A 24,698-nucleotide genomic window follows, 5' to 3' on the forward strand; every position below is an offset into this window, starting at 1 on the left:
CTAGGCTGGAAGGAAGCAGGGCCCTGGAATTTCAGAAATGAAAGGCTCCGTCCACTCCCATTCCCAATCACCTGAGCCAACCTAGCCTCTGACATTCCTGTGCTGAGATGTGGGGGAAAGAGGTGGCACTTTACAAACTCTACTCTGCAGATGTCGGAGTCATGTTTAACTTTAATTTTCTGCTCTGTACACATAATTTGCTTGCCTCCTAGCTTGGATTGTAACATCCACATTCCTGATTTCTCAGGTTGTCTAGCTCACTATTTGCCTCATCAAGCTTATAATTATCCCCTTTTGAACTGCATTAAACTTAAAAGCTTTAACCAACATGTTAGATCAGTTAATCACAGCAGCCATGTGGAACTCACTGCTGCAGGAGCTCATCAAATCCCTCAAAGCGGCTGGATTTTGAGAAGAGCTGGATCCCTACATGGCCACTAACAGCATTTGTTGCTAGGCAAACTAAGGTAATTACGGTATCCAATGTTATGCTTTAGGGCATAAGTGGATCACTGTGAGTGGCAGGAAGGAATTTTTCTCCCCCATGTGCAGAACTGCACATTTGGCCCGGTGTAGCACAGTTATTCACCTTTCTTTGAAGCATCAAATATTGGCTACTGCTGGTAGAATGAATAGGTTGGATAAGACAGTCAGCTCTTTGGGGTAGGGACTGTCTTTTAGTTCTGTGTCTGTACAGAACACGCAACGGGGGGGAGGGGTCCTGATCGATGACTGAGGTTCCTACATGCTATGGAAATACAAATAATAAATAAGTTCCTGTGAAACGAGCTGGGGAAAGGTTTCTAGGAGGTCGTGCTTAGCTTGATGTGACAAAGTGGGCTTTTCCTCCTTATTATGTTGTATGTGAGCCTCTGTGAGTCTTACTGTGTTGCATGAATACTGTGTGTGCCTCAGTTTCCCTGTGTATTGCACCAGTGCCTAGGTGGTGGAAATACAGGGGTGTGACTTCTGCTGAGACCTTCGGGGGTAGGTGAGGCTCGTCCAGCTGCCTGCACCTAAGTGATGGTCGATGCCCTTCGTAACCTGAGACCCAGGAGGGATGCCACCAGGTGACACTTTGCCCAGAAGTGAGACAAAGACAAAGGAGGGGCAATGGGTGCACTGGAGGTCTGGTCGCTGGGAGATGGCCAGTCTTCTCTTCTGTTGGGGACTCGGAGAGGGGGGAGTCCAGGGTGTCCGACCTGGGGTTCCCTCAAGATGGACTTTGCTGAAAGTCACTGATTTCTGTGCTAATAAGGTCTGTTCTATGCTGTGTTCCTGTCGACTAATAAACCCTTCTGTTTTACTGGCTGGCTGAGAGTCATGGCTGACTGTGGAGTTGGGGTGCAGGGCCCTCTGGCTTCCCCAAGGGTCCCGTCCAGGGGAAGAGTACGGTGCGAACAGAGATGCTGAATGCTCTGAGGCCAGTCCCAGGAAGGCCATAGCCGAAGAGGCTTCTTGCCCTGGAGAAAGTGCCCTGAAGGGAGTCATGATATCCAGAAACCTGTCTGGCTTCATACAGAGCAGTTCCAGAGCATCCGACCTATGACTCCGTCACCCTTGGCATGCCACACATCAGGGAATCTCAATAAACCATCCCAATTCATAAATCAGGCAGCAGTGAATATAAACATCCAAGGCAGAGCTAGACGTTAGACAAACAAAAGCTATGGGACGCTAGCAGTGGGTTTTTATAGTCAAGGTCTTAGTATAAACAACAACTTTGTTGTTTATGGCTTCAGGGGAACAAGAGAACAATACGAACTAGAAGGGAAAGGAATGGCTGAGGATTTCCAGGAGAGAGAACGAAGTAGGAAGAATGAATGACGTCATTCACGAATGATGGGGCTAGATGGTGCACGCAGCAGGTACTCCATGGTGCGAGTGGTGTGGCACGGGAAGGGCGTGTACCTGAGTAGGTGCAACGGGACTGGTTCTACTCCCAGCCTTGGTCCCTTTTGGCCTCTCGTGGGGTGAGCGAGGTGGAATGGCTCTTTGGGAGATTCCACCCCCAGGACAGGATTAGTGCAGGGCCAGTGCAGGCAGCCTGATGCTGCTGTCCATTCTGTGCTGCAGAGCAGCCCACAGGCAGCCAGGCAAAGCTCTTGTAAATTAGAGTAGCTGCTCTCTGTGACTGGCGTCCTGCTGGCCCCAAGCAACCCCCATATAGGGAGGTACAGAGCTGCTTTCAAGCCATCTTTGCACCCTCTCTACCTAAGCTCCAACACTAGAGGCCCAGCACAGAAACTAGCCCAATCTCTCCTGGAGCTGCCCAGCGTGCAGACTGCCCGTCTGTCCCTATTGCACATTCCTTCTGCCAATACATCTCGCCAACTCCTCCCCTTGGGGAGGGTTTGCTCCCCAGCTGCAGTAAGAGAGGGCAGTCCCTGTGCTCGCATTTGGCCCTGCAACGAGGGCAGAAAGGAGGATGAGGAGAGCTCCTTGTGCTGTCACCTGTATGTGGCCAGGGCACAACCTCACCCCTGTTGAAGAGGGTCCATGCGTGCCTGCTCTGCAGGCCTCACGTGGGCTCTGCTGTGTGCCTCTGTGCCATGTGTGATGAACTGGGAATGTTCTTAATGTGTTCTTTGAATGCTGAGTGGTGACTGTTGGCCTGGGAAGGTTGCAGGGGAGTTTTGCTGGGACTGTCTGCATTGGGGATGGGAGACTTTCCTTGAGGGAGGATACCTGAGCACGTAACATGAGAACCCAGGAAGGGGGTTGGAGGCCAGGTGACACCTCTGCCTGGGAAACTGGACAAAGGGTGGGGGAGGAGCCAAGGGGAGGCGGCGTGAGACGGCTGGAGGGAGTTTCAGTTTGGAGCTGGCTGGGAGAATGGGGGGGAGCCCAGATGGGGCTCATAGACTTTAAGATCAGAAGGGACCATTATGATCATCTCGTCTGACCTCCTGCACAATGCAGGCCACAGAATCTCACCCACCCTCTCCTGTAACAAACCCCTAACCTATGTCTGAGTTACTGAAGTCCTCAAATCATGGTTTGAAGACCTCAAGCTGCAGAGAATCCTCTAGCAAGTGACCCGTGCCCCATGCTGCAGAGGAAGGCTCTGGTCTCCCAATGCGGCTCTGGCCTCCCTGGCCCCTCAGATGGACCTAACTAAGGGGGTCCTGTTGTCTGTACCGGCAAGGCCTGTCTTGGACAGTGTTCCTGTCATCTAAATGAATCTTCTGTTTTACTGGCTGGCTGAGAGTCATGGTGAATCGCAGGAAGCCGGGGGGGCAGGGCCTTGACTCCCCCACACTCCGTGACACCATTCATGTCAATCCTGTGCTGGAGCATTACCGTCATTTCTACGCTGTCCACCTCTCCTTGAGCCATGACTTTGCCATAGTGACGCAACCCACCCCCTCCCACTGAAAAACAGTTTGCCAGAGAAATGACCACCCAGTTAGTGAATACAGCTATGTCGACCCAGAGCATGATAGGTAGGTGTAATCACCTATGTCTGAATTCGGCCAGGACACCTGGGTTAATAGAGCCAAAGGGAGGCAGTGTTGCCTAGTGAAGAGAGCACTGGATTGGCACTCAGGAGACCTGGTTCTACCCAGGTCTGCTGGGTGCCCTAAAAAGCGTTGGCCTGCTAAACCCAGGGTTGTGGGTTCAATCCTTGAGGGGGCCATTTAGGGAACTGGGGCAAAAATCTGTCAGGGACAGTACTTGGTCCTGCTGTGAAGGCAGGAGACTGGACTCGATGACCTTTCAAAGTCCCTTCTGGCTCTATGAGATAGGGATATCTCCATATTGAAAAAAAATTTGAGGGGCCACAGGGGCCCAAACTATGGCCCCACCCCCATGCCCCACCCCTGCACTGCCCCTTCTCCTCGAGCCTCTGCCCTCTCGCTGCCCATTCCTCCCGAGGCCCGGCCCTTGTACCACCACTCCTCCCATCGCTTGCTCCCTTACGACCGGTAAAAGTGTGCAGCCCTGGCCCCCCCTGTTCCGGCACCCCCGGCTGGTTGACTTTGGGCAAGTCATTTCAACTCCCTGTGACTCAGTTTCCACATCTGTGAAATGGTGATGATGATACTGACCTCCTTTGTAAGGTACTTTGAGATCTATGGATAAAATGCTATATAAGAGCCAGGCATTATTAACCCCATGTCATTCTATTGATACTGATGAAGGTGTACACCATTCATTCCAGAAGTTCCCTGAGCCACCTTTGTGTGTGTGTGTGTGTGTGTGTGAGCGTGAGATGGGTCATAGCTGTTGAATTGTGAGGCTGAGATCTAGCTTTGGTTCCAAATGGCAGGGATGTGGTGGTAGGATTTTTGGTTTGGTCTATTTTGTGTGTGATGATGCTGACCCCTTTGCACCTCGGAGGGGTGATTTTTCTCTTAATCTGAGCCCCGGGCTGGATTCAGAGCAGGGAGCTGCAGAGGTTTGTGCATCTGCATACAATGGCAGGTTATCCCATTCAAAGGAGAGGGCAGTCCCTGTGCCTGATTTGGAAAGGACAGGCAAACAAACAAACAAAGGTCTCTCATGAAGCACAAAGTGGGAAAGTGATTTGTAACTGATGTCCAGGTAGCTGCCCTTGCAGTTCTCCAGCATAATCCAAAACCCTCTGTTTCAGCCGGGTATAGTATTTATTTCTTCTCTTCTTCACCGCTGTCTAGCCTTGCTCTGTGTGGCCATGTCCCAGGCCAGAGGTGGCTGCAGATCACTGTTTACAGTTTATGGAGCATTTTGACATAGCAAGATCTTATTGTTTGCTTTGCAACAGAGCCCTTTCTGACTCCAGCCCACAAAACCGGAATACAACCCTAGCCACAGAGAGCACATGATGGAGACTGTCCACCCTCATTCCTCCTGAAAACAGGATGCTGCAGAGAGGGTGAGACTGAGGGCACCTGCCCACATCCCCTCTTTCAGGACAGAAACTTGTGTCTGGAGCTTCCCAGTAGCAGGACTGGAAAGAGTCCCCGCCACCCACGCCCCTAGGATCTGTTGTTTGTTTCTTTACATTTAGTTTCTGGTTGCTCCATTGCTACTACCACTGCCTGAGTGTGATTGGATCACAGCACTGGGGTGTGCGGGAGCCGTGGGGCATAACTCCAAGGCCAGCATTGCAAACAGAACTGGGCAAGGGGCAAATTGCATTGCTTCAGGTTGCAACACCTAGTGTCTTGTGACACTTGGTGTGTAGTGTCAATAACTGCCATTTATAAGAATTTGCTAAATTAAACAAGGGCTTAACTTTATGCAGTGCAGGTATTGCCATTGAACAATGTCATGTGTGTCTAGGTAGCCAAATACATATAACTAGGCTTGGAAGGATTAGATTTTTATTGGTAAATGTTGACAAATGTCAATTGCACCATATACCCACAACCCTATGACAAAATATTTCCATCAATAATTGGAATTTACAGATAGGCAAAGTGAGAAAAGCGCTGCTTGAGAACTACTTAGAGTTTGATTTAAGGATATTTACTTTATAGAGTTTGACATAGAATCATAGGACTGGAAGGGACCTTGAGAGGTCACCTAATCCAGTCCCCTGCACTCAGGGCAGGACTAAGTATTATCTAGACCATCCCAAGCTCGTGTTTGTCTAACTGCTCATAAAAATCTCCAATGATGGAGGTTCCACAATCTCTCTCAGCAATTTGTTCCAGTGCTTGGCTACCCTGACAGTTAGGAAGTTTTTCCTAATGCCCAACCTAAACCACCTTTGCTGCAATTTAAGCCCATTGCTTCTTGTCCTCGCCTCAGAGATTAAGGAAAATAATTTTTCTCCCTCCTCCTTGTAACAACTTTTTATGTACTTGAAAACTGTTATGTCCCCTCTCAGCCTTCTCTTCTCCAGACTACACAAACCCAATTTTTTCAATCTTTCCTCATAGGTCATGTTTTCTAGACCTTTAATAATTTTTGTTGCTCTTCCCTGGACTTTCTCCAATTTGTCCACGTTTCCTGAAATGTGGCACCCAGAACTGGACACAATACTCCAGCTGAGGCCTAATCAGTGCAGAGTAGAGCGGAAGAATTACTTCTCGTGTCTTGCTTACAACATTCCAGAATACATCCCAGAATGATGTTAGCTTTTTTTGCAACAGCGTTACACTGTTGACTCACATTTAGTTTGTGATCCATTATGACCCCCAGATCCCTTTCCGCAGTACTCCTCCCTAGGCAGTCATTTCCCATTTTGTATGTATGCAACTGATTGTTCCTTCCTAAGTGGAACTTTGGATTTGTCCTTATTGAGTTTCATCCTATTGACTTCAGACCATTTCTCCAGTTTGTCCAGAATATTTTGAATTTTAATACGATCCTCCAAAGCACTTGCAATCTCTCCCAGCTTGGTATCATCCGCAAACTTTATAAGTGTTCTCTCTATGGCTTTTGTTGGCAAAATTTTCTCGGTCAGAGGTGTGAAAAAACACCCCCCTTTCCAACGTAAGTTTCACCAACAAAAACGTTCGTGTGGGCAGCATTATGTTGGCGGGAAAGCGTCTCCCACTGACATAGATACCGCCACTCACTGGGGGTGGTTTAATTATGCCATCAGGAGAGCTCTCTCCTGCCGGCATAGAGTGGCTACACAGGAGACCTTACAGTGGCGCAGACATGGCCTTAGTGAATATTTGGGGTGTAAGTTCTCCACTGATGTGGTGGCATGTGAAGAAGCAGGATGCTGCTGGAGGGAGTGGAAAGGGTTGAGAGAGGCAGTTCTCATTAGTGGAGCTAAAGGAATGGAAAAAGTGGTGATGAAAACCTTGGAAATCACACTGTCATCATATGACTTAAAGACTAAGGATAAACTTCTGTTATAGGTGAGAGAAAATAAACAGCTGTAGAAAGAAAAATGATAGATTGCAAAATCACAATAAAACCAGAGGAAGCGTTAGAACGGAAAACACTGTGAGATGTGATTGCTCAGCTCCTAGAATCAATTAATTGTAATTAACACCTTATATTAAATGGCACAATGACATCCATCTGCACAAGGTAACTGATGGTGCATTAAGGACAAAAAGAGTCATAAAAATACCATTTTTCAAAGAAATAAATGTTCTGAGTGAAACTGTATTTAGAGGGGAATCCAGGAAATGGAAAACCATTCAATCTATGAGGACAACAGTTAAGACAACCTTGTGAACTGCTAGGAGACTATATGCAGAGAGGTCGCACAGATGTAAACTGACAAGGATTTCTTATAGGGCTTAATCTTGCTCCCATGTCAGTCAGTGGCAAAACCCCCATTGACTTGAATGAGCCAACCCTTTAAACACCAAAAACGTATGATCACGAGGAAAGTTTTTAGGGTGGCACATTGCCCTGAAGGCAGCTCAGTTGATCCTTTCAGACAAACAATGCATTTCACACAGGCTACAGCGGTTCTCAGCCAGGGGTACTGTAGCCCTGGGGTACGCTGAGCTCTTCCAGGGGGTACATCAACTCCTCTAGAGATTTGCCTAGTTTTACAACAGGCTACAGAGACAACACTAGCAAAGTCAGTGCAAACTAAAATTTCATACAGACGCTGACTTGTTTATATTGCGCTATAGACTATACACTGAAAGGTAAGTACAATATTTATATTCCAGCTGATTTATTTTAGGATTTTCTGATAAAAATGAGAAATTTCAGTAACACTGAGCTGCGACACTTGTGTATTTTTATGTCTGAGTTTGTAAGCAAGGAGTTTTGAAGTGAGGTGAAACTTGGGGGTCTGCAAGAGAAATCAGACTCCTGAGAGGGGGACCGTTGAGACCCGCTGGCTACACCCTGCCTTGACCAGCGCAGCCGGGGGAGGGAGCGCTGAGCTGCACCAGGCAGCCGGAGAACGACACCTCTGTCTGCCTCTCCGCCCCGTTCTTGGTAACTTCCACCCCCGCTGCTCTGACAGCCCGGCCTGCCCCCCTCTCCCGCGGGCGGCCCCGGCTCTGCGTGGCCCCGCCCGGCTCAGGAAGCGGCGGCCGCGCCGAGCGGGCTCCCAGCGCCAGCCAGGCGCAGCGAAGGCGCGGGGCTGCAGCCGGCTCCCGGGGCGCGTCCCGAGCCGCGCATGGCGCCGCCGGAGGAGACCCGAGCGCGGCTGGCGCGGGCCGGCCAGTCCCAGCTGCTGCGCTTCTGGGCCGAGCTGGCGCCGGCCGAGCGCGCCTCGCTGCTGGCGGCCCTGGCGCTGCTGCCGGCGGAGGAGCTGGGCGCGCACTGCCGGCGGGCGGCGGAGGCTGGCGCCGCGGAGCGGGAGCCCCCGGCGCGCTCGGGCCGCAGGATGGAGCCGGTCCCGGCCGAGTTCCTGGGCAGCGTCAGCCGCAGCGAGCCGGCCACGCTGGCACGATGGGAAGCGGAAGGTGGGTGAGCGAGCGGGGCCCCGGGGCCACAGTCCCGCTTTGCAGGGGCCGGTTCGCCTCGGACGCCCTCCCCGGGGTCCCCGCTTCTTACCCAGGGCCGGGTTAACTTTTTGAGAGCCCCCTGGGGAATGAAGGGGCCGGGGCAAGAGCACAGGGCGGATTTGGTTTAAATCACTAGTCCGGAAGGCTCGATTTAATCGTGGCTTTCTATATAAAAGTGCAGCCTTGGTGGGGGTTATAAACTTAATCCATATTCTTCACAAGTCAGGGGTAGATGTAGGTTTCGTTGTTAGACGGTACACACTAGGCCCTTTTAAAGTGATTTATTTTGAAAACTTTTCAGGTTAGTTTTACAGCTATATCCGAAAGTGAATGATTGTTTGGTTATTTCGTTTACCAAAGATAATTGAAGCAGATATTTATGAAGTCACTGGGAGGTGAACTGTCGCCAACTCAACAGGTTAATTATTAATATTTGGAGGATTTTCTTGCCAGGTTGTATTAGGAGGAGAACATCACCAGACAGACATTTACATGGTTTTAGTTAACTAAAACAACAACATTAAGTATTCTGGATTTTTTTCTTTAACAGCAAACATATCATATTTTAACAGAAAAGCATACGTCCTCGCTTCTCACATTTATCTCCAGACGTCTTCTCCTGGTCCAGCTCTGTTCCACCCCCCAACCATCTTCTATTCATTGAACTTTTTGAAACTTTTAGACAGAGGTAAGGGACTGACTGTGTACACAAATTTGCAGAGGGACAGTAGGGTTGAGGTCTTATTTCTCACCTCTATTTAAATAAATAAATATAAACATTTTTGCTGTTAGCAAACATATTATCTCTGGAGACACAAATCCACAGTTTGAGAACTGCAAAACTAAGCATCTCTGATGGTATCTTCTAGACTGAGCACTGAGTCCCATTGGGTAGATAGATTATTTAGGTTAATCTTTCTATACAGAAGCCCCTGGAGCCCCATAAGATTGGGTCCCTAATCCATGAACTATTGGAACCCATTTACAAAACTTTTCCTGAACATCACATGAATATATTGTCTCATACTGTAGAATTAGAATTTATAATCCCTGTTCTATGATGAGATATCTTTGAGCTATAATGTATCTTCATTAAAACTATCTGTAGATACTTTTTGAGGAAAAACCCTATTTTATCAAAAAAATCCAATTTAAATTAAAAAAATCATTTAAAAAAAATCATTGATTTTTATCCCCCCTGACAGGGGGGCATGGTGGGGTGGGGTGGGGGGGGAGGATTGGTCCCCAGCTGGAACGAGGCAGGGGCCAGGGGCAAGATGAGCACAGTGGGACACGGGCGGGGGAGGATTGGTCCCCAGCTGGAACGAGGCAGGGGCCAGGGGCAAAAGCACAGCAGGCCGGGAGCTAGGGTTGGTTGCTGGAGCAAGGGAGAGGCTGGGGTAAACTGCAAGCACAGCAGGGCTGGGGAAGGGGTAAACAGGATCCCCCCTGCCCACATAGAGCGGGTACCTACCTTCTCCCTGGTTCTAGCCCATTCTCTTAGTCTCTCTCTGCACTGAGCTGCCCCTCCTCCAGTGTGACAAAGTGGGGATGTTCTTAATGTTTTCTCTGACTACTGTGTGGGTGCCTCAGTTTCCCCTATGCATTTCTTAAGTATCTCGGTGGTGAGATAAGGGGGTGGGGTTATTGCAGAGCCCTAGGCAGGTGTGATGCCGTCTGCACAGAGAATGGCTGACACCCTGTCTCCTGGCAACGGATGGCCTGGGCCCCGCCCCTGCAAGGTAATAGCAAGTAAATAAAAATAAAGTGAGGTACCTTGATTGTTCTTGTAGTCTAACTTATTTTTCTGCAGACCACTTGAAAATCACGGAGGGTCTCGGCGGACCACTTAATGATCTTTCCAAATATTGTTTGTACCATTAGCTAACGATTGTAAAGTGCTTTGGATAACAGCGCTTTATAAAAAAAAAAGTAAAAAAAGTTGGGGTGTGGAGTCTGGCCAGGGCTTAGGGTGTGGAAGCGGGCTCAGGGCTGGGGGTGCAGGGTCTGGGAGGGAGTTAGGGTGCAGGAGCGGGCTGGGGATGGAGGTGTGGGGTCTGGCCAGGAGTTAGGATGCAGGAGGTTGGGGTGTGGAGCGCTTACCTGGGGCAGCTCCTGTTTGGTGGGAGGGGTGCAGGTGGGAATGTGGGGGTGTGTGTGCAGGAGCTCCTGTTTGGTGCGAGGGGTGGGGGTGTGGATGGGGGGGGCAGGAATCAGGGCTGAGGTCGTGGGGGCGTTTGAGGAGAGTGCAGGAGTCGGGGCTGGGGATGTGGGCTGGGGTTGAGGGGGTGCTCCCAGCCCCCTGCCCTGAGTGGCTCACAGCAGGGAGTTGGAGGGGGTATGCCCCAATTCCACCCCCTTCCCCAAGGCCCTGCCCCCACTCGTCTCCGCCTCCTCCACCGAGTGGTGAGCGTGTTGCGGCCCCGCTCCTCCCCCTCCCTCACGCCGGCAAACAGCTGTTCAGCGGCGGGAACACGGCACGTTCAGGGGAAGAGGCGGGGGAGGGAGGAGCTTGGCTGCTGGTGGAGCCTGCCCTGCAGCAGGAGCCGGAGCAGGGGGCGGGGGGCAGAGAAGAGCGGGCCGGGCCAGGGCCCCTTTGCAGCGTGGGCCTGGCGCCATGGCAAACCCGGTACTGGTCTTACCCATTCCCCTAGGCTCAGCCGCGTACCCAGAGCTCTGCTACTGCTTACCCTGCTGGGGCTGATGCTGCTGGACTTGGGTCCTTCCTTCCTCTCCCTCTGGGCCTGGTTACTCCTCTGAATCCCGCTGGGTTTTATGCACAGGGGCCCAGTCACTGACACCCCCCACGCCCCTTTTGCAGAGGGGAAGGTGAAATCTCTCCCTGACAGAAGGTGGGCATCATTAGGAGAGGGTAGAAAATAAGACAGAAAATATATTGCTTCTATATAAATCCATGGTACGCCCACATCTTGAATAGTGCGTGCAGATGTGGTTGCCCCATCTTTAAAAAAAAAAAAAAAAAAAGGTACAGAAAATGGCAACAAAAATGATGAGGGGGATGGAACGGCTGCCGTATGAGGAGAGATTAATAAGACTGGGACTTTTGAGCTTCGAAAAGAGACGATTAAGGGGGGATATGATTGAGGTCTGTAAAATCATGACTGGTGTGGAGGTGTTATTTACTCCTTCTCGTAACACAAGAACTAGGGGTCACCAACATGGGGGTCAGCTTTATATAATTTTTGGTGGTGCCCAGAATGGGTCTAAGCACAGGACAGACCGGGGCACCTGCCCTGGGCCCTGCGCTTTGGGGGACCCCATGCTTCAGGGGGCCATGGGGTCCCAGACGGGGTTCTGGAGTCCCAAGCTGGCAGGGAAAATGGGCTCAGGGGTAAATTCAGCACGTCCGGTGACAGTCCCAAGGAGGTCTCTGTGACTGAACCTGTCAGACCCGGCCCCAGCCTGCCCCGCTCCCCCCTGCCCTGCCGGCTCCCGGCGTCACTCGGGGGAGGGGAAAGAGGAGGGGCAGGGGCTTGGGGGAAGAGATGGAATGGGGTGGGGAGGGGACGGAGCAGGGGCGGGCTGGGGCCAGGCCCCCCGCTTGCCCCCCAGGCCGCCCTGGACCCCACATGCCCCTGAAGCACTGGGCCCCCCAATTCACGGTAAGGCCAAACATTGGTGGAGCTGGGCCCACGTTCTTAAATATTGGTGGCGCATGGGCACCATGGGCCCATATAGCTCTGGATTCTGCTTTCAGTGGGGAGCCGATCCAAAGAACAGGACCTGCGCCTGCTGAGGTCAATGGCAAAACTTCCAATGAATTCAAGGGGAGCAGGATAAAGCCCTGTGCTGCTTCAGTACCCCTTAGAATGCAGCCATCCGATTCATAGAATCATAGAAGATCAGGGTTGGAAGGGACCTCAGGAGGTATCTAGTCCAACCCCCTGCTCAAAGCAGGACCAATCCCCAACTAAATCATCCCAGCCAGGGCTCTGTCAAGCCGGGCTTTAAAAACCTCTAAGGAAGGAGATTCCACCACCTCCCTAGGTACCCATTTCAGTGCTTCACCACCCTCCTAGTGAAATAGTGTTTCCTAATATCCAACCTAGACCTCCCACACTGCAACTTGAGACCATTGCTCCTTGTTCTGTTATCTGCCACCACTGAGAACAGTCTAGATCCATCCTCTTTGGAACCCCACTTCAGGTAGTTGAAGGCTGCTATCAAATCCCCCTCACTCTTCTCTTCTGCAGACTAAATAACCCAAGTTCCCTCAGCCTCTCCTCGTAAGTCATGTGCTCCAGCCCCCTGATCATTTTTGTTGCCGTCTGCTGGACTCTCTCCAATTTGTCCACATCCCTTCTGTAGTGGGGAGCCCCAAAACTGGACACAATACTCCAGGTGTGACCTCACCAGTGCCGAATAGAGGGAAATAATCACTTCCCTCGGTCTGCTGGCAATGCTCCTACTAATACAGCCCAAAATGCAACGAGGGCAACGAGGGCACACTGCTGACTCATATCCAGCTTCTCGTCCACTGTCCATTCTGTGTCAACAACACCATTTGCTGCATTTCTAGGAGAGGAGTGATGAATACCTTGGTTGTTGTTTATGGGTATTACTGTAGTGCCTGGGAGCCCTCATCATGAAGCAGGACCCCATTGTGCCAGGCGCTGTACAGACCCAGAACAAGATGGGCTCTGCCCCAAGGAGCTGACAGTCTGAGTGTAAGACAAGAGATGGATAAGATGGGGGCGCATAAGGAGACAATATTGATCAATGACGGAAGGAATTTGTGAAAGCAAAATGTAAATACTTGAGCTGGAATTGAACCAGCCGCTGGGGCTAAATGTGCTGCTTCTCTGCTTGGAGGTGCTATCTTAGGAACCTTCTTGCATAGAATAATCCTGCCTGCGTGTGCGAATGTGCAGCTCAATTTTGCTAAAGGTTTAGATTAGCTGATTAGTCCAAGGCACTATGGGAGCAGGGGTGGAACGCTCCAGATGCAGTTCTTTGCCTCCTCAAACGCTCACTGAACTGACCTGGTTTGATGCCAGCTCCCGAGTGAAAGGAGATGTGCTGTTCCTTTAGTTACTCGTCTCACTCTGGTATTGGTAAGCTAGACCCATGCAGCAAGCTGGGCCGCCATATGTGCCAGACGCTCGCTCACACCAAAAAGAGAGTAATCGCTGCCAGAGGAAAACCATGTCGAGAGCCAGTTAGATGTGCACACGGAGTTTTCTACCTATATTTGATAAATATACGTCCATTTTATTTAACGTCCCTGTTAGGCTATATCTGCGAGAGTTTCTTACACTGTTGTTTTATGGCATTAGTTCAGTCATTGCTCGGACATCCCTTTAGCGTTTTGGCACTGACATTTGCAGCCCATCTTAGCCTTGCATTGAGGCTCCAAGCCTGAGTCCATCTGCCATTGTTTTTTAATTTATTTGCAGATAATTAGGCACAAATCCAGCCAAGTTCTTAAACACAAGGGTGCTAATAGACGGTGTGGCAAATGTTAGTGACTAAGGGCGCTCTCTGCTCACTTACCATGCACCATTTGTTTGTCTTGCTGTAATCAAGCCTTATGCTTTATCTTATTCTCTCCAGAAGAGTGATAGGCAAAACTCAATGAACTGGCCGGCCTAGGGCCTTTGGCTTTCTGATCATCGCTGCACCAGCATTGCAAGGCCTTGTCCACACACACAAATTGTGGTGCTTTAACTGTACTGGTATAATTAAGTGGTACACACATACCCATCCCCCAGTGTGGGTGTAGCTATTCTGGTATAAAGGTACTTATACCAGTATAGTTTATTCCTGTAAGGGAAGGGAGAAAAATTGTACTGCGGTAAGGCATCTTTATATGGGTATAACTGCATCCACACAAGGGCTTGTAGCAATTAATTATTTTGGTTAACTACCAAAATAGTTAAATTGGTACAAAAACTGAGTGTAGACCAAGCCTAAGAGTCTACCTCCAATTTCTGGGCATGATCTCCCTTCCCCCACAGACTCTGTTTTCAGTGCTGACCTCTTTGTCCAATTTTAAGCCATCACACCACCCCACGTGGCCACCCAGGAGTCCGTGATTGTTGCCTGCAGTTGAACCTGGTCAGCTTGCTTCTAGAACTGTGCTTAGCAGAGTCCAGTGTTGATTGTCATGCTGTCTGAAGTGGCTCATGACCATGAGTGCCTGCCTCGGGACAGACTGTCAAAAGCAGGGCGGACACCCCAAACTGGTGGTGTGTTTTGTAATTAGATTTCACCACACCAGTACCAAATGTGAACTCCTGGATCACTAAAACAGTGTTACCATGCAGGCACAGGCAGTCTCCAGTCTTTCTTGCCATCCCAACAAATTGGACTCAGTGATACATGGTCACTTATACCAAAAATCGAAAATATTCCAAGTTATTCCCAGTCCCAAGAGACCAGTCACTCACCCAGGTAGAGCCGTATTCTAGATCTCCCACCAGACGTTGCTGGCAGCCAATTTCATAGAAAACTAACTATAGGTTTATTAGCTAAGAAAAAGAAATGAGAGTTATTGAGAGGTTAAAGCAGGTAAAATGTATGTACAGGTGAGTCACAGTCTATAATTCCAAAGGCTGGCAGAGATGTAATAAATTACTGGTTTCCCAAAGATTTTTTCACGGTACCCAGATTGTCTCATCCGATACCCACCACTGTTTTCATCCGATACCCACCACTGTAAGAGTCCAAACAGTCCAGAGATACAGAATCTTTCCCTGAATCCGTGCTTATAGCTTCTTCTCACAGAAAACAAGCTGACAGGGTCACCATCCAGGTGGGCTCTTTCTTTGATTGGTGGTCAGAGAGGAGTCTGAGATTTCTGGTCATCAAACCCAATGATCATTTGCCTTCACTCGCTCCGGGGGGCCGGAAAACTCTTGCGGGGCTGGGCCCAGGAGCTTCTTCCGCTCCCGGTCTTCGCCGGCAGGGGGTCCTTCTGCTCCGGCGCGGAAGGACCCCCCACTGGCGAATTACCGCCGAAGCGGGTCCCGCCGCCGAAGTTCAGCTTGGTCTTCGGCGGTAATTCAGCGGCGGGGGGCCCTTCCGTTCCGGGACCAGCCGCCGAAGTGCCCCGAAGACCCGCGGTGGGGGACCCCCGCCGCCGAATTACCACCGAAGACCGGGCTGCACTTCGGCGGCGGGTCCAACTTCGGCGGTAATTCGGCGGCGGGGGGGGGGGCCGCCGCGGGTCTTCGGGGCACTTCGGCGGCGGGTCCCGGAACGGAAGGGCCCCCCACCGCCGAAGACCCCAGGCCCCCGGAATCCTCTGGGCGGCCCTGTGTTACTCTTTGTAACTTTGCCGAGCTGACAGGACGCAGCAATACGCTGGGCTTTACCCCTTTCTCCTGCAGATTTCAGTGTTGGCCACAAGGGGGCACCTGGCATTTGATTGTGATTGGGTGTTGCCCATTTGTGGTAACTTGCAGATGGTACCCCAGGAAGAAAAGCGCTTTACCACACTTGTACAAATGTCAGCACTAACTAGAGGTTCATGCTTTAAGATCAGGAGGTCAAAGGTTCAGTCCATGTTGGCGACCCACGTAGGGGTGTGGTGTTACACGTAACCTTGGAGAACTTGCTTAACTTCTCTGTGCCTCAATATCCTGAGCTAAAAGTGGGAAGCATGGTCCATCCCTATCACATGGAGATGGTGAAGCTGAATTCTTGTTTGTACAGCACTGTGCTCCCTGTGCACCCACAGAGGTGCCCGGAGCACTCGTTCTTTTTGTTTGCTGATCTGTCCATTTCCTTCCCCTTGTCTTCTCTCATGGGGCTTCTGTCCCAAGCAGGTTTTCGCCAGATCTCACAGAGCAAAGTGGCGGTGCTGCTCCTGGCTGGAGGGCAAGGGACCCGCCTGGGCGTGGCCTATCCCAAGGGGATGTACAGAGTGGGGCTGCCCAGTGGTAAGACCCTGTATCAGATCCAGGCAGAAAGAATCCGCAAACTGGAGCAGCTTGCCGGCAGGAAATACAACACGACATGTACCATCCCATGGTAGGTAGCATGACATTGAGTATACGTGGTACAGCAGGGACAGAACGCCATTTGGGCATCCATCACCTGAGAAACACGAGGCCAGAGCACTTGAAATCTGAGAAAGGTGGATCCTTCAGCCAGTGAGATTGGGGTCTCTGGGAACTAACTATAGGCGAGAATCCTGCTTAACAACGCTTGTAACTTGCTGAAGTTAAGCTTTAGTCTGTAGAAAGCGTGTTTGGCCTGTCACCTTTCGTATCTCTTTCACTCCTACTTGAAATCACTTGCACCTCTGGCTGTTGTTAGTACTAAACTTCATTCTTGTTTTATCACAAAACCATCTCAGCCCTGTTTTAGTGAAGTGCTAACCAGCTCATTGTGCCCTCTCCTTTCGGAGGTAGCAAACGTCTGTGAGTGTCCGGTGAGAGGGACTGACCGCTGCAGGAGGACATATCTGGGGAACTCTGGAATTGGGGTTCACTGATTGTTACCGCAAGGCCAGTTTGAACTGGCAGAGTCCTGGAGGGTTGCTGGCAAGACAGACGCACTGCTGTGTTGGGCAGGAGACATGGAGCCTCGCAGCAGCAAAGCTCACTCTGGCTGAAGCTGAGTGGCGATACGGTAGCTCCCAGTTTGGGGTGACCCGAGCAAGTCGTTGCACAAACGTGAAAAGAGCAGCCCTAAATAGGACACTGCCAAGGATGGGAGCCTTGAAATGCCACCTACTTTAAAGGTGGTTTATTTACAACTGGACTCGTGATCCCATGACTGCCACTGGCTTATTTCCTTTTCCAAAACCTCAAGATTTCAAAACAGTCTAAATGTGCAACATGCAAAAAGATAATTGTGTTGGTGGGTGGGTGGGGGAGGGAAAGAGAGCGAGCACTGACTGTGCAATTCTTGGAACAAGTTGTTTCTAGCTGTTCGTCCTTAAAATAAAATCAGGGTTCTTGTCAATGTCACTTCCCTGCCTGATTACAGGCAAAGCAGAGTTACAAAAACATCCCTGAGCCGTAATCCAGATGCTGCTTGTAAATAGTTGCCTAAACACCATGGTGCTGTAGGTTGCTCTGCTGTAGAGCTAATGCCATATTAGTGGAAGTATATCTCGCACTGCGTGTATCTGACCGGATCTGTGAGCGCTTGCGGCTCCAGCACCTCTGGAAATCAGGCCTGTTATTTTTAGAATGTCAAATCTAAGTTGATGACATTTGGCGTTTGCCTGGTGCTCTGTTCATTATGAATCAGATAGTTGGAAAATGCAGTGGACCAAACCCGGAGGCCAGTTTATTGTGCAGGCAGGGAGAAGTAAGCCCCATGTACACATGGAGGTTGGGCTGACCGGTGCTGGGGTGGCTGGTCTGCTGTGCAGGAAGGAGACTCCCTGTAGGCCTATAGTAATGGGAGTTGCAGAGCTGTTCAGGGGGGAACTCAGGAAAATGAGCACTCAGCATCCTTATCTTGAGGAAGAAAAGAAAATTAAAGGGAGGGGAAGATAATGGAGGGGGAGGAGAAAGAAGTCGAGAGAGGAATAAAGAAACTGGGTTGTGGGAACCCACACACAGCTGTGAGGTTGGAAAATATGGCTGTATTTCTCTGGCAGAAAAGAGGCACTGGAAAGCTTTGATTCAAGCTACTGAAAATTCATCACTGGCCCATAAGACCTGGCACAGATCAAAACCCACTTTGAACCCTTCTTCCTCCCTTTTATGATGTCTGTTTGATAAGGCAAAGAGGTTTTTTTGGTCCCTTACCTTGGTTGCTAACTGACCCTCTAACACACAGGAGTCCAACTCGTTTTTGGTCAGGGGCATGTTTAACTATGGTCAAAGTATAAATTCAGGCCTGTACTATTCCTTGTAGAGATCCTATAGGATTGACCAGAAATGGAACCTCTCTGTAGAAGTTTAAGATCAGTAACAGAGAGATCATTCTTTATGAAATGTTGCAGGTTATTTAAAGTCCCTATAGATACATCTTTATTAAGTTTGGTCTATAGCAGGGGTGGCCAACCTGTGGCTCCGGAGCCACATGCAGCTCTTTAGAAGTTAATATGCGGCTCCATGTATAGGCACCGACTCCAGGGTTGGAGCTACAGGCGCCAACTTTCCAATGTGCTCGGGGGGTGCTCACTGCTCGGCCCCTGGCTCTGCCCCCACTCCACCCCTTCCCGCCCCCTCCCCTGAGCCTGCCGTGCCCTCGCTCCTCCCCCACCCCCAGCCTCCTCCATGCCTCGAAACAGCTGATCAGGAGGTGCAGGGAAGGACGGGGAGGCGCTGATCGGTGGGGCTGCTGGTGGGTGGGAGGTGCTGGGTAGGGGAGAGCTGGTCATGATGTATTACTGTGGCTCTTTGGCAATGTACATTGGTAAATTCTGGCTCCTTCTCAGGCTCAGGTTGGCCACCCCTGGTCTCTAGGGTTTTTCTGTAAGGGTATGTCTTGCTCTGTGTGTGTATTAACTGCATTTCATGTTCAGCTTCTGTTCTCCCGTAGGTACATCATGACAAGCGAGTTTACACTGGGGCCAACAGAGACGTTCTTCGTAGAACACGATTACTTTAACCTGGATAAGACCAATGTGATCATGTTTGAGCAGAGGATGCTGCCAGCTGTAACGTTCGATGGGAAAGCCATCTTGGAACAGAAGGGGAAAGTTGCCATGGCACCAGGTACCCTGCAGTTAGCGCGTGATAGTCACAGGAGGGGAGCGTGTGTTGAAATTCAGGGGACTCCCTGCTGCCAAGTATATTAATGCTCCTTATTCGCTTGGCCCCGGGGTTCAGATAAATGCCTGTGGTAAACGTTCATTGAATGGCAAAGAGCGTGAAGATCTCACTGCGCTGGGTGTTCGCCCACATCGCAGAGCCTTTAGCCCAGTCTGGGAATATTGACCGGACTGGAAGAGCAGGGGCTGGGCAAGGCAGGGCTGAGGTGCCCTGGCAGAGCTGTATGTGTGTGGGATGAGAATGGAGGAGGGGGCAGGATTATAACAACAAGTGCTGCATGCCAGGACTGAAGTCCATCAGCAGAACTGCTTACTGGCTGCTGGGCCACCCCCCGCCTATGCTGTGCTGGGCTCTAATCAGTGCTATCGATTCGGCTGCAAACCCCAGAGAGAAATGCTGCCAGGCTGGGGAGTGATCACGTGGCTGGGATTCCCTCCAGAGGAAGTAGGGACACATCTCTCTTTTCTAGCAAAGGAAAAGTCCGGCAAAGTCTAACTATCACCTTAAACAGTAGCCTCCTGCGCCCAGCTTGTGCGTGATTAAAAGCAGCAGCAAATCCGGGAAGTGATGTGCCAAGCCTGTATTGCTGCAGGGGTATCTCCTCCAATGCCGAGTGTAGCGCTGGCTTCCCTCGGAGGTCTTTGGAGTGTTGTAAAGGCTGTACCAAGTGAGGATGATCCACTTTATGTGTATGTTGTGAAAGTGTTCACGGTGCCTCGTACAAAAAACAACAGTTAAAGGGAAAATCCGACTGTTCTTTAACATTGCTGTAAAAAGGCAGCAGGCCAAAACCACACTGAATTTTTTTTTTAAAGCTGTATTTTAACTGTGGCTGAGTCTGAAGCTTTGGAAGACAAGGAGTGTGTCTGTCATTTCTCCACCTCTGTTTAATTCTTCTGTGGCACCTGCCCTCCAAAGGTCTCAACGCACTTTACAAATGTCAGTGAACAAAGCTCCGAAACCCCTCTTGTAGCATAGGTCAGCGTCACTATCCCCATTTTACAGATGGGGAAACTGAGGCACGATAGTGAACTGATTTGCCCAAGGTCACACAGTTTGTCCGGGGCAAAGCCAGAAGTAAAATGCATCTGAGCTGACTCCCAGTCCTGTGCTTTAATCACTAGAGAAACCCTCCTTGTTATAGATTGTTCAGGGCATGTGGAGTCTGCATTCAGTCAACGCGTGGTTTGAGTGGCAGGACGTTAAGGAAATGGGGCCCCCTCTTTCTTTTGCATTCCAGATGGCAACGGAGGCTTATATCGTGCTCTGGTGGACAACAAGATCTTGGATGACATGGAGCGGCGCGGTATCCAGTATATCCATGTGTACTGTGTGGACAATATCCTCGTCAAAATGGCCGATCCCGTCTTCATCGGCTTCTGCGTGTCTAAAGGGGCAGACTGCGGTGCTAAGGTGAGGTGATGCTCACGTTGGACCGCTCCCCCAGCGTGCCTGTTCATGTGTGTCAAGGCTCCGGGGTGTGTACCATGGCTCAGCAGAGTTCAGGTGATACCTGTCCATGCAGCTTCCATCTTGATCCCACCGGGAGAGCTGCACCAGTGGTGAATCTTGCATCTGGTTTGTACCATTGTAGGTGCTAATATAAAGCCCTATGCCCTTTCCACAAGTTACCGTGGCAATCAGGTTCAGATTATTTTATGGGCTTCATCAAATTGCACAAGAAATTACAAACTGGAATTGTTTCTTTTCTAACCTCCTGCTCTTCCTTCAGAGACCTAGAGACCAGGGGCTTGTGTACACTGGGGTGGCTTTTACAAAGACACCAGGCTAGGTGCTCCCTTAGTGGGGAATTAGATGGAGCAGAGCTAGCATGTTTTTGTGACAATACAGCAGCAGGCCCTTGACACTTATTGAAAGAGATTTGTGTAGCATGCAATTAAAAGTGTTAAAGATCTTAAAGGAAGTGACTAGAAATATTTTGCATTTCATGTTGGGTCAAATGAAAGGCCTTTGGTAGGAAAAATGTGCCTGAGAATACTCTGTTCTTGCTGAACGTTGCATTTTCTTCCAAATGCTTTGGCTTATAAACTGGTTGAATACTGTCATTAATAAGCCAGATTCATGAGGGCAAAATGCACCACCAATGCTGCCCGGTGCACATGGCAGTGTCCCCTTTGTTGTGCTGCTGTGGCATCTGAAGATAAGCGTTTAGCAGAACCTCACTGCGAGTTTTCTCACTAGCACCCAACAATGCCAATCCCTGCCTCCTGGCTGCTCCCCATATCCTCTGTCTTGTGGCTGCAGGTGGTGGAGAAGGCCTATCCCACAGAGCCTGTCGGGGTAGTGTGCCGTGTGGACGGGGTCTATCAGGTGGTGGAATACAGCGAGATCAGCCTAGAGACCGCACAGATGCGGAGTCCTGATGGGCGGCTGGTGTACAGTGCCGGCAATATCTGCAATCACTTCTTCACGCTCGGCTTCCTCGAGACAGTGGCACAGTAAGTTCCACTGCACCTGCCAGGTCGCTTTTCGGACTGAAAATATCCGTGACAGAAACTATCCTGCCTGCTGTGGTTTCTAGGCTTCTGTTATGGGATAATCTTCCCACAGCCCCCTGCTGCGGAAAACAGGTGCATCCTCTGAAGTCCCCAGCATTTTCTTCTACTCACAGGTTGCACGCACTGGTGTAACCAAATCACCTTAGTTACAACAGTGCAAAAGCTCAGTTAGGTCAATCTGGTAATTACCGAATTATGCTAAATGGGGTAATTGCAGCTTAAACCTGGTCAAGTGCACTTACCTTAGGGATTTGCTCTGGTGTAACTGAATCAGTTCCAGATCAAGTCAGTGACACCGGTGCAAGTTTTCTAGTATAGCCAAGCCCTGAGTCTGTCTCTGACTCTGCTCTGGTTGAGGTTTCCACCCATTGTTCGGAAGCCAGCGCAAGTGGGGCTGCTCTACCCGACTGCTCTTCAGCTTGAGCTGTGATCTCATTTGCCATCGCAGCTCTGGCAGGGATGCACTGCAGAATCAGCTCACTGAGTCCCCGGTGAGGGGAGCCAGAGCTCTGCTGTGCTCGGCTGCAGTGTCGGCTGATTAAAGAGCCGCTCTGAAGGAGTCCGGTCACGTCAGTCATCTTCGACGGGAAGGATTTTAATCCTGGTGCTGGGGGAAAGGGGTGAGGGCTGTGGGCTCATACATGGATGAAGAAGCTCTCTTAGTAAGATGCAGGGGAGCAAACCTTCATCATTAGAGCATGGGAACCTTGGCTTCCAGGCGCATTGCTATAGGGGGTTGGAGCTGTTGTTTGCAATGCCCAGGAGAGAGGTAATTCAGAGAAAGCAGCTGTCAGTCAGCTTTGAACCATCTCCTACCCACTGAGTACGATCCAGCAATGGGAGTTAATTCTAATGATCTTGTGTTTCGTTGGCTGGGTGTGTTCTCCCTGCTTCCAGAGAACTCCACCCCACCACTCTCCAGCAGGACAAGTTTCTTCACACCATGTACAGTTCAGTCCAGCTCTTATTTAAACTTGGTGGCTGGTTGGTTTTATTTCCGCCTCTCTCTCCCGATGGTTATTGCGGATTTGTGCTCTCTGATTGCAGGTCAGATCTGGGCATTCCTGTAGCCTGGAGTTCCTGAACCTAAGCAGAATAACTGCCTGATTAGTTTCATATCAGGCCCTGAGCAGAGAGCCTTTGCTTGTTGATGGAATCACTGTGGTTACTTCAGCTTCTTAAGAAAGTGACTCTACCTGGGCCGACAGGGATTAGGCATGTTTGGGGCTAGACAGGGAGGGAGAGAGCCGCACAGCCCAGCAGTGGCCTCTGGCAGATGAAGGAGTCACACCCATGGCTTCCAATGGTTGCATCATAAAGTTAAGGGACGGGGAAAAATTACTGGGCTCTGGCAAGAGTGAGTGTTGCCCCTAGAGTTGGGGAGGGAGGTGTCCAAGGAACCCGTGGGTGCCCCAAAGGGTGATGTTGGCGATTCACTAAGGGGCACTCTTCTTTTGGCCCAGCACAGTGCTGGGGACACTACGCTGCCAGAGGGCCCCTCTCCTTGGGTGAGATGCAACACTGAGGTGGTTTAATAGGTGGAGACAAATCCAGTGAGCTTTATTTAGTTCCTGTTCGGTCTGGAGTCGGGCAGACCTTTTATGGAGTTCAGCGGTAGGTTTGTCTGAGTAAGGGGCTTTGGCTTTGGCCTGGGATCACTAAAGAGCCGGTGGAATTAAGGTTCCTGGTCAAATTCCAGCTCTGGCAGTTCCTTTTTTTAAAAACTCTTCCGGCAGTTTCAGTTGGACACAGAATTCTTCTCCGCTTCCTGCCCTACGCGCGTTGTGTGGTTGGTGGCAGAGAATGGCTGCCACGTTTCCCCACAGAGGTGGCTGCATTTCTGGGGTCAGTGAAGTGATCCGTAGGCACAATTTATTTATCTGTTTGTAAAGAGCTTTGGAATGAATGGCACTGAGTAGTCCCGAGGTCCGGCTAATAGTAGTAATAAGAGCTCTGCTTCTGAGACCTGAGATTTCCCCTGCCTGTGTTTTGGGTATGAAGTAAATGAACCTGGTTCTCCTCCTCTTTCACCCTGGCAGGAAATTTGAGCCCCAGCTGAAGCAGCATGTCGCCATTAAGAAGGTGCCCTACGTCGACGAGGAGGGAAATCTGGTAAAGCCGCTAAAGCCAAATGGGATAAAGCTGGAGAAGTTTGTGTTTGATGTGTTCCAGTTCTCTAAGTTAGTGGCAGACGTCAATCTTTTCCTTCTCCGTATTCTCTTTGACTGTGGGTTGCAGCAGGCCTTTATGGGTAGCGTGGACTTTGAAATGGGCATTGGGGAGGCTGGCGAAAAGACTGCTGCATCTGCTGGGGTCCCCCGATACTGCGATGGCCCAGGCACTACCAGCTTCATATTTCACGTGCCCTGTTGGGTGCGCTGTGTTCTGGAGTGTATAGCCCTAGCACCTGTGAACCCTGCTTTGAATGTCTGCAGATGAATGACTGCCCGCTCCACTGGTTGGTATCTGGTGGCGTGGGCCTTTGCCCATACGTGAAACAAGGAAATTCCATGCAGGGCCTACATTTGCTAAATTCTCAGCCACAAGGTTGTAAGCCCCCAGAAGTCAGGCCATCTAGAATTGCAGTCCCTATGGCAACTGTGACTCTGTTACATTTTACACACATATTAAGCCCAGGTGTTCAACTAGCACCATATACAGCTGTACCACACGTTATTTAAGGATTGTACGGCCAAGTTACAATTGCTGTTGGAACAATAAATGTTGCCTGTCTTTTTAATGCATGTACAAAATCAGTCTTAATGTAGCATTAATCTGGGGGGAAAGGGAGTTGTACTTAATAACTCAAGAATCTATCATCATTCTTATTCTAAACTGTTTTCTTGGGTCTAGAATTCAGCACTAAGTCATAGAATATCAGGGTTGGAAGGGACTTCAGAGGGTCATCTACTCCAACCCCCTGCTCAAAGCAGGGCCAATCCCGAGACAGATTTTTACCCTAGTTCCCTAAATGGCCCCCTCAAGAATTGAACTCACAACCCAGGGTTCAACAGGCCAATGCTCAAGCCACTGAGCTATCTATCTCTCGCATTTCTGAGATTCACTCTAGGTTGAAATATAAATACAAAGGCACCTCGGCCTGAGTGTGG

At 50.2% G+C, this 24,698-nt stretch overlaps 1 protein-coding gene across 2 annotated transcripts in view; it reads left to right on the forward strand.

The window, feature by feature from the left end:
* Positions 1 to 1,758: 1,758 nt before the first annotated feature.
* Positions 1,759 to 24,698, forward strand: part of UAP1L1 (UDP-N-acetylglucosamine pyrophosphorylase 1 like 1) — a 30,728-nt gene continuing 7,788 nt past the window's right edge. The window contains exons 1-6 of one of the 2 annotated variants that reach the window (XM_044992486.1): positions 1,759 to 1,868; positions 16,157 to 16,361; positions 18,837 to 19,012; positions 20,310 to 20,482; positions 21,335 to 21,528; positions 23,628 to 23,768. In XM_044992486.1, coding sequence (XP_044848421.1) covers positions 1,853 to 1,868; positions 16,157 to 16,361; positions 18,837 to 19,012; positions 20,310 to 20,482; positions 21,335 to 21,528; positions 23,628 to 23,768 — 905 coding nt within the window. In that variant the 5' untranslated portion in view covers positions 1,759 to 1,852. Of the gene's footprint in view, positions 1,869 to 7,938; positions 8,325 to 16,156; positions 16,362 to 18,836; positions 19,013 to 20,309; positions 20,483 to 21,334; positions 21,529 to 23,627; positions 23,769 to 24,698 lie in introns of those variants that run through there. The other variant, XM_044992485.1, reaches the window with a different exon arrangement.

Source organism: Mauremys mutica, chromosome 18, assembly GCF_020497125.1.
Source record: "Mauremys mutica isolate MM-2020 ecotype Southern chromosome 18, ASM2049712v1, whole genome shotgun sequence".
Taxonomy (NCBI): domain Eukaryota; kingdom Metazoa; phylum Chordata; order Testudines; family Geoemydidae; genus Mauremys; species Mauremys mutica.